Source organism: Clinocottus analis, unplaced genomic scaffold (assembly GCF_023055335.1).
Source record: "Clinocottus analis isolate CAN_PGR_092001 unplaced genomic scaffold, fCliAna1.0.p SCAF_8, whole genome shotgun sequence".
Classification (NCBI taxonomy): Eukaryota; Metazoa; Chordata; class Actinopteri; order Perciformes; family Cottidae; genus Clinocottus; species Clinocottus analis.
In genome coordinates this window covers 7,610,105-7,625,464 of record NW_027176240.1, presented here as the reverse complement: position 1 = coordinate 7,625,464, position 15,360 = coordinate 7,610,105, and the positions used below count along the sequence as shown (strand labels likewise).

The window sequence follows — 15,360 nt, the reverse complement described above, 5'->3', positions numbered from 1 at the left end:
TTTAAAGAAGATATGAGAGAAGAAAGGCGTACCCAGAAGAAATAAATTGACGAATACTTTCACACGCTTAAATTGATATCTCACCATTGATCAACAATCCCACGCTATGGACATACGTTTTATCTGAAGGCATTCATCTTATACGGTCATACAGCAACCTCTCGCTGTGTGCTGGAAAGTGATCAGGAGAGTGGTACGATCCAATATGGGTAGCTGCAGTACATCAGTGTCTTTATGTCTGCTGTTGGAGGGATGATGTCTATTTCTCAACAGCGACTGATCAGAAGCCTCCGATTCCCCAAGGAGAAAAAGTACATATCCTCACATTTCCTCATCTGTCAATACCCATATATTATCTTCAGAGAAGGGGGTCAAGCGGCCATACGGGCGATTATATGGTCAGTGGTGTAGCTCCAATGGGAAAATATAATTTGATTGTGTTATCAAGCTTTTTGTTTTGTTTTCCCATAAATGCTTTTCATTTTGTGTAAACAAAATATATCATTATACCACGATGCCTTAGTGCAAAGGGGCTTGTTTCTCCCCCTGCAGTGTGTTTTACTGATGTGATGACTTCACTCGCCGTGGGCTCAACTTCACACACAGAGCTGCTGAGTCTGAGGTGAAGGACACAAAGAAAGAAAGTTGTTTGAATGAATGTACCCGCTTGGTAAAAGGACTGACGAAAAGGTTTTTTTTTTACTCGGATTTTAAACTCAATATCAAGCTAAAGTGGGCTCAATGTGTTCATTACTTGTAAGACGTGGACCTGAACACTCAGGGTCCATGAGTATAGTTAGATCTGCTTTCAGCTATCAATAGCTGTTTGTTGTCTTTCTTTCTCTTTGATCGGTTTTGGAAAACGTGTCATCTGGTTGTTGGCATAGTGCTCTCAGTCATTTCTCACAAAGCAAAGAGGGTTCTTGACTCATTTAGGAGCTATATTTACTTTGGTCAGTCAATATTAAATAGGCTTAGCAGATCAGCCTGTTTGTTTGATATTGGTCTTATGCCTGCAGGAGCATTTGAATTGTACATTTTATTTGTCTGCTCTCTTGTGAATGTGACTTTGTAGTGGAGGGACTCAGACACCCGGCAAGTTGGTCTGTCCAGTTCCACTTTGCTCCAGACTGAATTACCTGCACAAGTCTAATGGCTAGCTATTTCTTTTCTTTTTTTACTGACATTGATGCGCCCCAGAGGATGTATTAATGACTCTGATGAACCACTGGCATTAATTACATTATTGCCATTTGTTGCCGTTTTTGGTTATACGGATTTTATTTCAACAACTTTGTTTTGGTTAGATTGCAATTCAATCTGGTGCAGATATTCAAGTTCTCCAGGGTATAATCAGACTCGCGTTGGTGATCCCCTGACATCATATCACGCTCCACCAGCTGATGACCAGTTTCACCAGTATAATATCTCCACATCTGCTTCATGGATTGTCCCAAAATGTATGGCAGACATTCATTGTTGCACAAGGATACATCTGCCTTCACTTTTTTTTTTTTCTATTAGTGTGAAACGGCTACAAAACGTGTTTTATGGATTTCATGGACTTTTGTACACACATTCGTGTTAACCAAAGGATGACTTCCAATGACTTTTTTTTTTGTTTTGCTGTTTAATATTGTGCCATCATTAGCTCAATTATTTTGTCTTTTGGTTTAGGACCAAACACCTGACAAAACTAATGCGCTCCCATTAGCCTCAACGGTGATTTGAAACGATTAGCAGATGAATCTAAGGCATTGGAATTTATCTGCTAAACATTAGCATCGTAATATTGTCATTGTCATTCAGAGCATGTTAGCATACTGGCGTTAGCATGAAGAGCTAAGCACTGCTGTGCCTAAACGCACAGAGCTGTGAGCATTGCTTGACACAATAAACTTCAGTGGGACAATCGAGTTCAACACAGATAAATGATTTTAAAATACTGGAAAGACTGCTTCCAAATATATAATATAGTTTTTAAAAAAAAATCCTTTTTATGACTATATTTTCACAAGCTACAGTGATGTGGTTGTTACCAAGAGAAGCAGAGATGTACTTGAGTTATCTTTGGCAGCCCGAGAAGTCAAGTGAATGAAGGCAGTCCTCTAATCTAATTCTGGAGTTCAGGGGATTTTTGTGTTTCGCTCCCTCCACTCCTCCCTCACTCATCTCCTTCTCTCCCCGTTTTCTCTGGCTTTGCTGTCTTTGTACACTCCAGTGCACCCGCTATAGCCAAGCCTAAGCTGATAGGACATTGAGCTGTATGTAAATCAATTTGGAACGCCAGCCGTATGTGGAAATAGAATTAAACTTGTCAACCACACCTCTTTAGTTCCTCCTCTTTCTTTATCTCTCTTTCCTTCTGTAGTAGTGTGCTCTTTTTCAAGTTAGGCATACAGTACCATAAGTAGCAGCTATAGGAAGGCTTAGGGTTAGGCTCGTGGGGGAGAAGGGATTAAAAGAAATCACTGAAGTTAGCAGCCTTCAAAGGAAGCAGAGAGACTGCAAGAGGAGCCACATTTCTCTCAAATGGTTCTGTGCTCAAGGGGCTTCGTGTAATGGTGAATTATTACATGAAGCACGGAGTCACATATATGTAAATGAGACTCAGCGCTTTACATTTGCACAGAACATTGTACTCTTTGAAAGAAAAGGATGATATTAGGAAAGTCAGGTTCTTTTCAAATGAAACTCATCCAAACACGTGTTTGGTTTATAAACAACAACATACCGTCATGTTTGTTTGTGCTGTGTCATTGTGTGTGTGTGGTCGCTGCATTGTGACATTCATATCAGCGGCAGCCATTTATCGATTGTTGTGTCGGATGTGCTGTATGTCAGCAATCCACTTGAGCCAAGAGACGGAAAGGGAATTGGGACCTTCGTTCATCTGAGACATTAATATAAATAGCAAATCATACTCCTAATTGTGTTCAAACAACACAAGTGTGGACAACAGACAAGGCACGACGGGAACATTACGAAAGCTATTTGTCTGGCTTGAAGAAATAATCAATAATTAATGCCCTGAAATAATTCCCTAAGAAATCCAATAAATTCTGAAGTGCAGTTTGTAAGATGCTAAAAATGGGATTCATTTTAAAGACAAATAACGGTGTTTTCCTTCTCCCAAAGGCTCTATTAAAGAGGCCTCATTCATCATAATTAACCTGGGCACCGATTAGTGAATCTTTAATTAGATGTCAGACTGTGTCTAATGAATCACAATGCACACGTCGGAGCATTAATTCCATGGTTATTGAATTTTTTGAAAAATGTTCTTCAACATTTTTGGAAAAGAAAAATTTAAATTCAGAAAAGTCTTTATATATATATATATATATATATATATATATATATATATATATATATATATATATATATATATGGACTGTGATGTTTTTTTTAAAGGAGAGCACATTCAATATGCTCTAATACAGGATGTGTTTGCAGTAAAGATGTGATTTGTGTCTTTCAAGCGGTAATTCCCAGCGAAAGCTCTCATGCTGTACTTTGATACATATATACTGTATATATAAATATATATATAGTTTATCAGCAAGGTATAATCAGATGAAAGTATTCTGCTCTTCAGAGAGAAACGGCGCCCTCGCTTTCCTCCTCCTCCATTGGGGTTTAGTGGTAAGACATGACCAACACGTCTTAGGTGTAGTGGCGATGACATTCTCTATCGGCTCTCAATGAAAATGTCAAATCTTGTTTAGAATACACTCGGGAGGAAGTAAAACCAAGGCCTGTTTTTTAAAAGGTTGCAGTCAGTCCAACAGCTCAGATATATATGTCTTTAGTGGGACAGTAAAAAGGCAAAGAAGGAAATAGTAGTGCTGTATAGAAATGAAAACCAAGGGCGCATGGGTCATTTCCTGCTGTGTAAGATGCACAACCCCACATCACAGTGCTGAAAGGTAACCAGCGATGGCAGAGGGAACTCTTCTCAAACACGCAGTAAATACTCATGGCCTCATAAAATGGGTATTCTTGCCAGGGAGTTGATTAAAGGCCGATTCCATCATGTAAATCCTGCAGCTTTAATACAGTATGTATCGTAGTACCAGGGTCCACGCTGCTCTAAGCTGAATCTCCAAACATGCCCTCAGAGTACAGCACGTGAGGTTTTGGGGGGAATTACCGCTCGAATGACACAAATCCCATCTTTACTGCAAACACATCCTGTATTAGAGCATATTGAATTTGCCCTCCTTTCAATAAAACATCACAGTTTTGCGCTGGTGTTGTTGTGAAGTGCCTGTTTATGAGTACCACTTTTGAAACTGCTTTTGCACGTTCAATAGGAAGATACATATTTGGGGATTTTTCATTAAACACACGCTACCCTTTGATGTGTCATCCGTTTTTTAATGAGACACACCGGGCTCTTTAAAGTGATTACTGGCCGCCAGCTTATCAGATTGGTTTAAGAATGTGCTAATGGCTTGATAAGGCACATTAAAGCGATAATAAGTCTTTAATGTAGTTAAATGTGGTCAGGCTCGGTCCGCGGAGGATTCATCCTTATTTAAACAGGTCATAAAAATTGTACTTTGAATGTACAGATAAGATATTAATTAGTCCTGAAGTATGAAAAACGCACATTATTGGCTCAATCTAATTCTGGCTTTTGGTCCATGCAAGCTGTGTGGGATGTCAGAGCACTGTGGGATGTAATTGATTTCCACTGTGATTTGGACTAACACGGCTTTCCAGTTTTTAAATCATCTCCATCTCCTCTTCTGTCTTCACGCATCTCAGGTTTTCTGCAGATAAATGATGAAACGTTTTGTCTGCTTGTTTTATAGCGTTATATTCATCTTGTATGCATGATATAGTGCTTCTAAAAAAAATATAGTTTGTATATTTTTCAGTTGCTGTTAACCTATCACCTTTTAGTACTCCCTCTCTCTTTCTCCTACATACACAATTGCATGCAACTTGAGATAATTTGGCCTGATGTCAGTGCGATTATGCAGCTGCAAAAGATGGGTGTTCCTGCTGCTCTCCTGCCAATGCTCGAGGTGGGGCTCACTGCGTCCATCTGCTCGTGGCCCTTGGAGGAAAACCATCACACACGGACAACACAGTTTATAATATGTCCACACACACACACACACACAATCTCTCTTGTACACCTAAACCGGCATGCACGACATAATTATCTCAGCAGGGATTCTACTCAGTCACTCAGAATGCCAGTGGATTCAAGGACACGTACAAATCACCTCGTAAAATTCACAGAAAATCAAGTCTCTGCTGGCCTCAGAATGCTAAGCATTTCATCCACATTATCCCCCAAATCCTTCCAAGCAATCTACATGAATAATAGGTCAACTAAGGGTCGAGTCTTGTTAGTTGTCTTCAAACTTTTTCCACTTTGGATTCACTGTGTTGGAGACATACCTGGGTGTTTGATGTGTCTGTTTTATTTTCTCTCTCTCTCTCTCTCTTTTTAGGGGTCTTTTTGCAAGCCATTACACTGAGACACATTACCAGGAGGATGGAAGCGCAGTCACCGGTGCTCACAACTTCACGGTACGGTGACACTCCAGTGCTTTTGACATTTACGGTCGAGTTGACGTGCAGCGGTGCTCCGCTGTCGCGCTGTACAAACTGACCACTTTAAAAGTTCACGAAGAAAGATGTTTTTTTTGTTGTTTTTTTACTTGTAGAGGAGGATCACTAATATGGATCATAATTAATGCTGAATCTAATGTTGGATTGAAAATCGATAGTTTTTTTTTCTTTTTCACAGCTATAGTGTCACTCATGTATATTTGAAAGCCTCTGGCTGTTGCTGAGCAGGACATCTATCCTGTGGCCTACTTCATGATAAGCTGTGTTTTATGCGGGCTGATTTTCGGCCAACATTGCCATCAGGATTTTTTTTGTTGATGGAATCCCCTTTTAGCAGCTGATCTATTCCTGAGTACTTTTGGCTTTTTATTCTACGTGTACGCTAGCTGTGTGAAGCAGAAGTGGCTGCTACTCTTGAAAATGGAGAAGAAATTGATGTTTATTTTGAGTACTTATCAGAGCTACTTACTGTGGCACTGTGGCAGAATTGGATCTGTATTGTTATGATGAAGGCATCTTTTACTTTATGAGGTAGAAAGCAGCCATTGGAGAACATGTCTGCGGAGCGACTAACACCTGTAATTTAAGACTTTGAAAAGCATGCCCTCTTTCTTTTCTTTTTTACTCACTTTTAACAGTCTCTTTTGATCTTTGGCGGTTTCATTCAATCGCTGTTTAAAAGAATCGTGGCGAGGACAGTTTGACGCTTACAACTTGGAGGAGAAATGTTTGGTAATTCGGCAACGGCTGACAGGTCTATTTCCTGCAAAGTTATACAAACAGTGTTTTCCATTCTCTCTCACCTTTAATCTTGAGTAGCGAGGATGTCACAGGCATTACATCAGGCTGTCAAATAGACATACTGTATTGTTTTAGATAAGCTTCATGCAGCTGCACAATTCCAGTACCTGCTGTCACTGAACTGCAATCATCCGTGTGTTAATCCGAGTGCTATTAGATGAATTATCTGATGAAACAAACGAATCTAAATACAATGGCATCGCTCCATCAGCTCTAGCATACGTCAACACCTATGAAAGTAAAGCCAGAACTGTTAATTATTATTAACACCTTAAAGAGGTTTTCCCATCTATGTTCTGCTTTTTTTTGTAACTTCAGAAAGTCTGAAAATGAGTTTATAACTACATATTTCCCCTTTGAATGCGTGCAGCTACTTTAAAAGTCACTGACACATTGAGGATAACGGAAGAAGACAATCACTATCGCTGCCTGTTGTCTTGTATGAAAGGTGAACTAATCTAGGTCGAGCATAGCCTAAGCACAGAGCCTTTGTAGCTGCTCTATTTTTGTAATAAATGCAATGAACCTCAATTCCATGCCCACCTGGCTCAGTAACTTGCTCTGTACGGCACGAGAAATCTTACCACAAAGTATTTCCTCCAGCAGTTCAATGTTTGAGATGAGAGATGGTCAGCGTAGTGAATAATGACAGTTGATTTCAGAGGACTGGAGTGCTTCTCGACAGTAAATGGAGGTGTGTAATCGCTCTTAACGAGTCACTCCTCGTGCTCAGACAACAGTGTGTTTACTGTCTGAGGAGTCTTAAATGTCCCCTCTTCCTTCTACTTGCCCACTCTGGCGGAATAATGAATGAAAAACAATTACCACTTTACTGTCACCTCCCGTCTTTGTCAGTTCTCCTGCTTCCCTTTTCAACTAGTTTGCATTTATTTAACAAAGGATCGGATGGAACACTGTAACAAGCAGCTTTTGTTTTGTCTCTTTTTTAATATAATACATATTAAAGTATATTATCAAGTGGTTGAAACTTCCTTTGCATTCAAATATTTGTATCTACAGTGTGTAACGGCTTTTTTAAATGGGGACGATTATGAAAAACTCCTCTTTTCATTGCTTACCACAAACATTTGAGTGCCTGGACTGCCTACCAATTTTTCTACGGTTCTGCTTGGATCAGAAAACATGTAATTCAACAAGCAATTCAGCTGTCACATACAGGCTCATTAGAATATACCGCCACCCATCTGAGTACCTCCACCCACGGCTTCAGAGCAGACTGGGCTTTTCCAAGAGGAGGGCTTAAAGTGACAGGCGCTAAAATATAGTGTTTCAGACAGAGCGTGAATACAGGTACGGTATATTCAGACAAAGTGTTTGGGAAAAATAAAGTGTTTTTGACCATTAATGCATGTAAATATATTCAAACACCCCAAAATTACAAGTATGAATGTGAAAATTAACATGATATGTCTCTTTTAAATAATCATTTTTCCTCTTATAGAATAACTGCTACTACCACGGGGAAGTGCAGGGGCATCCAGACTCTGATGTTACTCTCAGCACCTGCAGAGGCCTTCGGTAAGAAACAGAACCATCATTTTGTATTCGAGCAGCATCTCAGCACTGCCCTTTAAGTGCTATTTGCCACACAATGTTTATATTTACTTAAGTCACTCTGCACGGCAGCCCATTGCTCTTAAGCCCCTTAAGCCCGCTGTCAGTAAGTTGGTGTGTGGCTCGTAGGAATAGGAGAAAATGTCACACCTCATTGTCTTTGTCCACAGAGGCATCCAGTTAATATCGTTTTGGCAGTAATTGGCTTCTTGCTGTTGCTAATGATCAGCCACAATGCCATCTCCTGCTTAATTAGACAGCGAGGAAACATTTTTTGAAACAGAAAGTGTTAAGTTTGCCATTTTATCAATGCGATAGCTGACTAACAATGTAGGAATATTAATGATCTGGAAAAGGAGATTTTATTATTTTAATGACACATACAGAAAGTGTTACAATACTGAACTACTTTGTGAATTTTATAGAGCTTTTGCGCAGAAGGCTATTATGAGTTATTTTGCTCACAGGGCTCATGTTTCGAAGCTTTGGCCTTGTTGTTAAACAATTTATAGTTTGGCTTCAGTAAAAGTAGGACAAAACAGTGCTACCTCAATTGTAACACATCCCATTAGAGTGAGCCACATTCAGTCAACTTGTGCATTTGGGTGATTGGTTATGTTTTGAGGTTTTCAGACTTACTCTGTTGTCTCTGCAGAGGCTTCATTGCACTTGAAAACAAGACATTCATGATTGAGCCGGTGTCCGGGCATGACGAGGGTGCCCACTTCATCTACCGAGTGGAAGAACTAACACTGACCCAAGGAGCCTGCGGCCACGGCTTCAACATGTCTTCTGTTGCCCCTGAAAGCCACATCAAAAGCCCCTTTCAGTCCTTCCACACAAGGGTGAGATTCATGTTTTGTTTTTTTATTGCAAAGGTTGTATTTTTGGATATCACAGTCCAAAACGATATAGTCATTAACTTGAGCATATTTCTTTTAGTCTATCTAATTGTCAAATGTTTTTGAAGGGTAAGACTAACATTCACTTGATGAAAGATACATGGGAGTTGAACCAAAGATCAGAAAAACTGGCAAGCAGACCAGTTTGGATAAGTTCCCAGTGGGTGGTGCCATGAGCTTGACACATTTTATCTTCACTTAAAGCCCAAAATTGAGGGACCATGCAGGTTTGGCCAATGATCTGCATGGAGCAGGTGCAGCATCCATCTGCCACTATTCCCAAGCATTTTAAAACTCCATTTGAGTCAGGAAGTGAAACCTACCAACATGCAGTACTTAATGACCCCTGAGTAATGTAATCTGGACCTTGCAATTTTTGAAGAGCATCAGTTCAGCCTTAGTGGGTGGGTTATTTGTGCAAAAAGATCAATGAATATGGCTGTATGGCCCGCAGTGCTATGTGTAATGTCCTGACTTTTCAACGCTGTGCAATGCAAAAGGGAAACAAGATAAACATGCTGGTGGCTTGGGAAACTTGCCTCTTTATTCACTATCTTGCCACGAGTTAAATTAGAAGATTTATTTTCATATCTGTATGTTAAATATGAATCGTTAGCTGAGAGTTAATTGGCTATTTCCAAAAGTAAGCACATCTAAAGCTCAACAATTAACATGTTAAATCTTGCTGTTTCTTTTTAATTGGTACAAAAGTGTGTATAAAGTTGTGTTTTATCTTATCTATTAATGTGGAGCGGCACAAAGCGAGACGACATCAATTGTGTTACTGTGCTATTTTTCAGTGCTCGAAATAGTACCAACATTTTAAAGAGGAAGAAGTATACAAAAGAATAAAAAACAAATCTCAAAATATTTCTAACATGCAGCATTTCTGTTTTTTTTTTTTTTTTTCAGCATAAACGGCACGCTGAGAAGACAACCAAGTATGTTGAGCTGATCATTGTTGCAGACAACAGAGAGGTAATGCAACGTTCCCACATCGAGTGTCTAAACAGAAAATTGCACACTGAATGCACGGCAACCCTTCATGTTATAAGCAGAAGAAAACCCGGTTACGCTGTAGTAACCGTAGAGCAGGTCCCACAGGGGCTGCTGAATTAGGTCAGTGTGCAACAAGCAGTGTGGTCTTGTGGCAGAGACTCCGTTTTGACAGGAAGTGCTGAACGATTCCCCAGCAGACCAGACAGGAAACCGGAAAAAGCCGTGTGGATACAGAAGAGTCTCCCATAAGCACTGTCAAGCACATTGTGGGGTTTCCTCTTGGCGGGGTCTCTGCTAAAGGCCCCCGACCTGAATGGAAAGCAAAGGAAATAAAGGATAGGGGATCTAGTATGTTGATCGGCTCGGATTTGAAGTCCAGCACTAATGCAGGTGGATTCACAGTAGGGTAGAAATAGTAAGTCTGACTTTGCTGCAGTTTGGATCAAAGGCTTTGCAGGCTGTCAGGTCTGCCAATATACATCCTCCCTGCGGCCTTGCCATTTGTCTCTCTAACACCAGGAGATTTTTCTAGATCCAGATGGACACAGCTTGACAAGCTGCCTAACACTCAGTAAAACATATTGCCTTTGTCAGTGTCCTGTGTTCTTTCATGCTTTTTAGTTCCGAAAATGACTGTGACTACGGTGTCATTTATGTCCTCATCAGCACATCGACTTCGGGGTGAAAATCCTGCCATTTGAGTCTACATTTTTGTTTTTCCAGTTTCAGAAACAAGGCAGAGACGTGGAGAAGGTGAAACAGAGATTGGCAGAGATAGCCAATTACGTGGACAAGGTAAAGCAACCTCTCCCCTTTGCACAGAAGGGATAAATCACTTTTTTAAAATAGAAATATTACTGGCAGCAGAGATTAATTGGATGACTGTGTGATGTATTAATATCCTACTAAAACAGCTGCTTTCAGTCTGTCCAGAACCTCTTCTAGCTGTGGATTTATAGCGAGCAGATACAGTGAGCGGATGGATTTACTTAAGGGAAGCATAGATAGAGACACGAAAAGACGTGCACTGTTGGTATGAAAAACACTCTCATTAATGCACACAGGAAGTCTTAATAGGGACATGGATGCGTAATGAGAGCTGGATACCAGACCCCAAGATGGTGCCTATTCAATCCAATCGCTCACCTGCCACACACGGCAAAACGGTTTCTAGGGTTTCTTCGGTTGGCCCCAGCAGCAATGATGATGTCACTTGTTTTTTTCAGTATTATAAATATAAGACCTCTATGGATCAAACATCCATATTAGGAAGAGTTGTTTGCATTTGGACGAAATGCGCCGCATATCCAGTTCATGCTGTACATCCAGGACTGCCATATTAATATATATATATATATATATATATATATATATATATATAAAATACGGCTTAAACTCTATAGATCCCTTAGCCTTTCCATCCACACTGACTCCCTGCTTATTAACAGTTCTACAGGGCCCTGAACATCCGGGTGGCTCTGGTGGGTCTGGAGGTTTGGAGTGACTCTGATAAATGTCCCATCACCCAGGATCCCTTCTCCACCCTGCACGAGTTCCTAGATTGGAGGAAAGTCAAACTGCTGCCCCAGAAACCTCACGACAATGCTCAATTAATAAGGTGGATATTTAGCCAAGAAATGTTATTGATACAACCGACAACCGACCCATAAAGGGCCATGAGCTACTATATCATGTTTTATTCACACTAGTGCTGACCATTTCCCAGAAGATACCATTCAGTTCACTCGGATTTCCTGCCCTGTCAGCCATGGTCTTTTTTTGCAGGTTGATTTTTGTAGCATACTGGAATTAACTAGACTATATTTTTACCTGGAGGTGTATTTATTGTTTATTTGGATTCCCAGTAGCTGTCATCTTTGCAACAACTCCACTTCCTGGGGTACATAGTAGAATTCACAGTCCACTCAACACATGTTAGCGCTTAAACAAATAAACACGCTTACGCGATTCTATATCAAACCAAACATTTGACAATAAAAAGATGAACATGGAAATGCATTCATAACTCAAAGAACGTATCTTGTGTTTTACTGCTACAGAGCTGCTTTAAAAAAATAACTGGTTATGTATTGGCTCTGTATATTAACTTTCCATGCATTGGTCTTTGGGTGAGGTAGCATCATGAAACCTCTCCTCACCTGTTTGATCACTGTGGACTGTACTTTTAAGTCTGGGTGATAGTATGGTTGTTTTTAAACTATTGTACTTCCAAACATCTGAACCTGGTTGGAAATTAGTGTCAACTTTATTGGAAAACCAGCTTTAATAATACATTCAAACTTTGTGGGGGACAGGCTAAAAAATGCACAACAGCTGGTATATTACTTTAGATCTGAGCTCTTTCCTAACCTACTTCTGTCCTTTGCAGCGGGGTTTACTTCCAGGGCACCACCATTGGCATGGCGCCCATTATGAGCATGTGCACAGCTGAGCAGTCTGGAGGCATTGTCATGGTGAGTACAACATATTCTCCCACCCTCCTCTTCCCCGATGTAGCCAGATTGTATCAGTGTAGACATTGTTCAGATTCAGCAGGCTAACACAATCCAGATACAAAAAGGTGTTTGCTGGCGGGAAGTCCTGCTTTTAAACATAATAATATTTGTGCTGGCACTCCCTCAACATGCATGGTCTCATCATTACCACAAAGGAATATGGAAAGAATATACTCTAAGAGCCCTTTTAAGTTCATTTGAAGAATCAGTCAATCATTGTCTCCTGTGAAACCTCTAAATGGCTTAGAGGTAAATCAAAGGCCACATTGTTTAAACAGAATCACATTTACATTTTGATTACATGTGATAAATTGTTCGTACCAGCTTTTACAGAGCCCACATCTTTCTTCTTCTTTTTCTTTACAATCAACAGTTCATCACCCCGAGTACACACAATTATTGTACGTCATACATTAGCTGCCAGTCGGGCTCCTCTGCCTCATGTAGCACTTGATACCCATACCAAATTACAAAGTGGCTATCAGCCCATCGCCATTACACTAGGCCCAGATGTGTATCCCCCATTAATAGATGTGTTTTCTGCTAACCACGACTTTGGAGAGGCATCTCCAGATGTTTGTCTTCCCCATAACTTACAGATAGCAGATGGTTTGGCCCCAGATTAAAGGGCTGTGTAACCAGTTAGAGGGCGACCAGATGAGGTGAACCATTTCTCAAACCATACCCGACCATGTGTTAATCAGCCTCAACCCTTTATTTGCTCCACATGTTCTTTAAGTGTAAACATCATAATGATACTTATTTTGCCATTAAACTCACATGAGTCTTTATATGGGAACGGTTCGGCTTAAACTGTTACAGCGAGCAATATCCCCTTTTTTATATGGCACTCTGCAGGGAGTTACTTTCTCACTGGAAAAGATATCAGAAGGAGGAACTGAGCATCTCTTGTAACCAAGACTATCGAATGCTCACGATCACAACAATGTCTTATAGCTGCTTCAAATAAATGACTGTGCCTTCCAAGAGTTTCATCCATTTCTGCTGACTCTGATATAACCTTTTTTATTTTGTGAGGAAGCACTCAACTATGAATTGCACACACACACACACACACACACACACACACACACACACACACGGAGGCACACTGTTCAACATGACAGAGGAAAGTTTTCCCATCCTTCTTATCAAGGCGGCGTGCATCTCCCCACGATGCTGCTCTGTAATCAAAGTAGAAAAGAACTGGACTTGTCCTCAACTTTGACATATGATCCAGTTTTCAAAGGAAGCACGTGATTTTCTCATGTGCACTTCCCATGTAGAACAACATGTGGATACTGCAGTGAGATATGTTTACACTACGTTGGAGAGAGCAGGTTTGAAATGCTGAGTCATGCACATTATTGAGAGTGTAACCAACAAGCCGCCAGTACAGCATTCATCATGAAAGGTGCTTTTCTGGGCTGTAGTACATGAGGCTACTCACAGCCACAGACGTGTGTGTGTAGATTAAGATAACCGGAGGCTGGCAGTAGGTACATTTGCACCACACATGCTCGACATTGGTATCGTTCTTCTGATCGGAAATTGAAGAAGTAAAATGTCACAAAAATGTCAATGTCACACACAAAGATAAGAATATTTGTCCGATATCAATGTGGGAGATGTATGCAACATCACACGTAAAAAAGATAAAGAAATGTATAGTTCAGTGTGTTGATCTGTGTTCCACTGGTACATACACAAACACTTTATCCATTTAATGACAATTTGCTCTGAGTAATTGAGTCAAACAGCAGTATGTAGCTGAATGATGGCACACGATGACCATATCATCACGAGTCACACGACGATTCTATTGGAAGTTGATAGGGTACTGTAACTGTCATTCATCGCCAGTGTGTCTGTTTCCTAGTTTTACCTATAAATTGAAAACACTTTGAAATATTTAAGGGGATACATTGATAATAGAAATGCTGAATCTGAAACTAAAAGTTGCCTCAGCTGCACAGTTAGCGTCCAACTCACAGCCCAGTCTCAGCAGGGGCTCCTCCTCGGCTGTCAGACGACTGAAGGCCTTTTTCAGAGTCTCTGTTGCTTACGATAGTTGTGACCTAGTAGTTCTGCTCGCCAACAAGTTTCGTATCCACAAAGTGTTTTCAAGCTCCTAAACAACCTCGGTCGGGTCATCGTGGAACACCAACAAAAATGCTCATATGTGTTGCTTTTTTATTCTGAAACACTGACGCTGTCCCGACTCAAGAAAAGTCGTGTTGGACCCGAATGCAGACAAAACAGGTCGACAGCAGCAGTTTAGTAGTTTAATGGAGGTCGATATACAGTGTGTTCCAATACCCACACTGCCCTTTCATTAGTATGTCAGGAAAAAAGATTTAGTGTGTCCCAATACATTATACAAAACTACATTGACTTCCTTTCTCAATCACCCTTCAAACTCCCTCGTCTCTATCTGCCTCCCAACTCGTCTGTCTAAAAAAAAATCCACTTCTCCCTCGTCAGTCTCCATCTCTGGCCTTGTGAAGGGCGGTTTTCTCGCTTATCAATTCAGCAGCGAGTCATACGGAGCTGGGTTTGCGGAGCCCTCTGCAGTTGCTGTCTCTCCTGGCAGCGGGTATGATTGGGTCTACAGGGGTAATGGAATGGCAGATGAATTCAGGCCTCCATGAGGAGAATAAGTAATAGAAGAATGATGAGGTGGCAGATTGGACAGTTACCCAACTGTTTTGGGAATCCGATGCTTAAAAATTGTCTTCTTTGAGTTTAGCTTCTACTCTTCTCTTTTTTTTTTCTATATCGTTTTTTTTCTCGTGTGGATAACAGTGCGCTCCAGTATGGCTTGGCTCAACGTTTACTCAATTAACAAGAGGTGCAAAATGAATTATTTTAAATTTTTATATTTGATGGAAATTGCAAAATGGCCTACTGCAATTATCAAATCTCTGTCGCAACATATCTGTTGTAAAAATACCATTTAAAATGAAATATTGTCA

General features: G+C 40.5%; 1 protein-coding gene across 2 annotated transcripts in view; it reads left to right on the top strand.

Moving 5' to 3' along the window:
• The window catches only part of adam12b (ADAM metallopeptidase domain 12b), a 71,168-nt gene that overhangs the window by 27,244 nt on the left and 28,564 nt on the right, over positions 1 to 15,360 (top strand). For both annotated transcript variants that reach the window (XM_068567781.1, XM_068567780.1), the window contains exons 4-10: positions 5,472 to 5,550; positions 7,856 to 7,932; positions 8,624 to 8,813; positions 9,783 to 9,848; positions 10,593 to 10,664; positions 11,318 to 11,487; positions 12,259 to 12,343. In XM_068567781.1, coding sequence (XP_068423882.1) covers positions 5,472 to 5,550; positions 7,856 to 7,932; positions 8,624 to 8,813; positions 9,783 to 9,848; positions 10,593 to 10,664; positions 11,318 to 11,487; positions 12,259 to 12,343 — 739 coding nt within the window. The remainder of the gene's footprint in view (positions 1 to 5,471; positions 5,551 to 7,855; positions 7,933 to 8,623; positions 8,814 to 9,782; positions 9,849 to 10,592; positions 10,665 to 11,317; positions 11,488 to 12,258; positions 12,344 to 15,360) is intronic.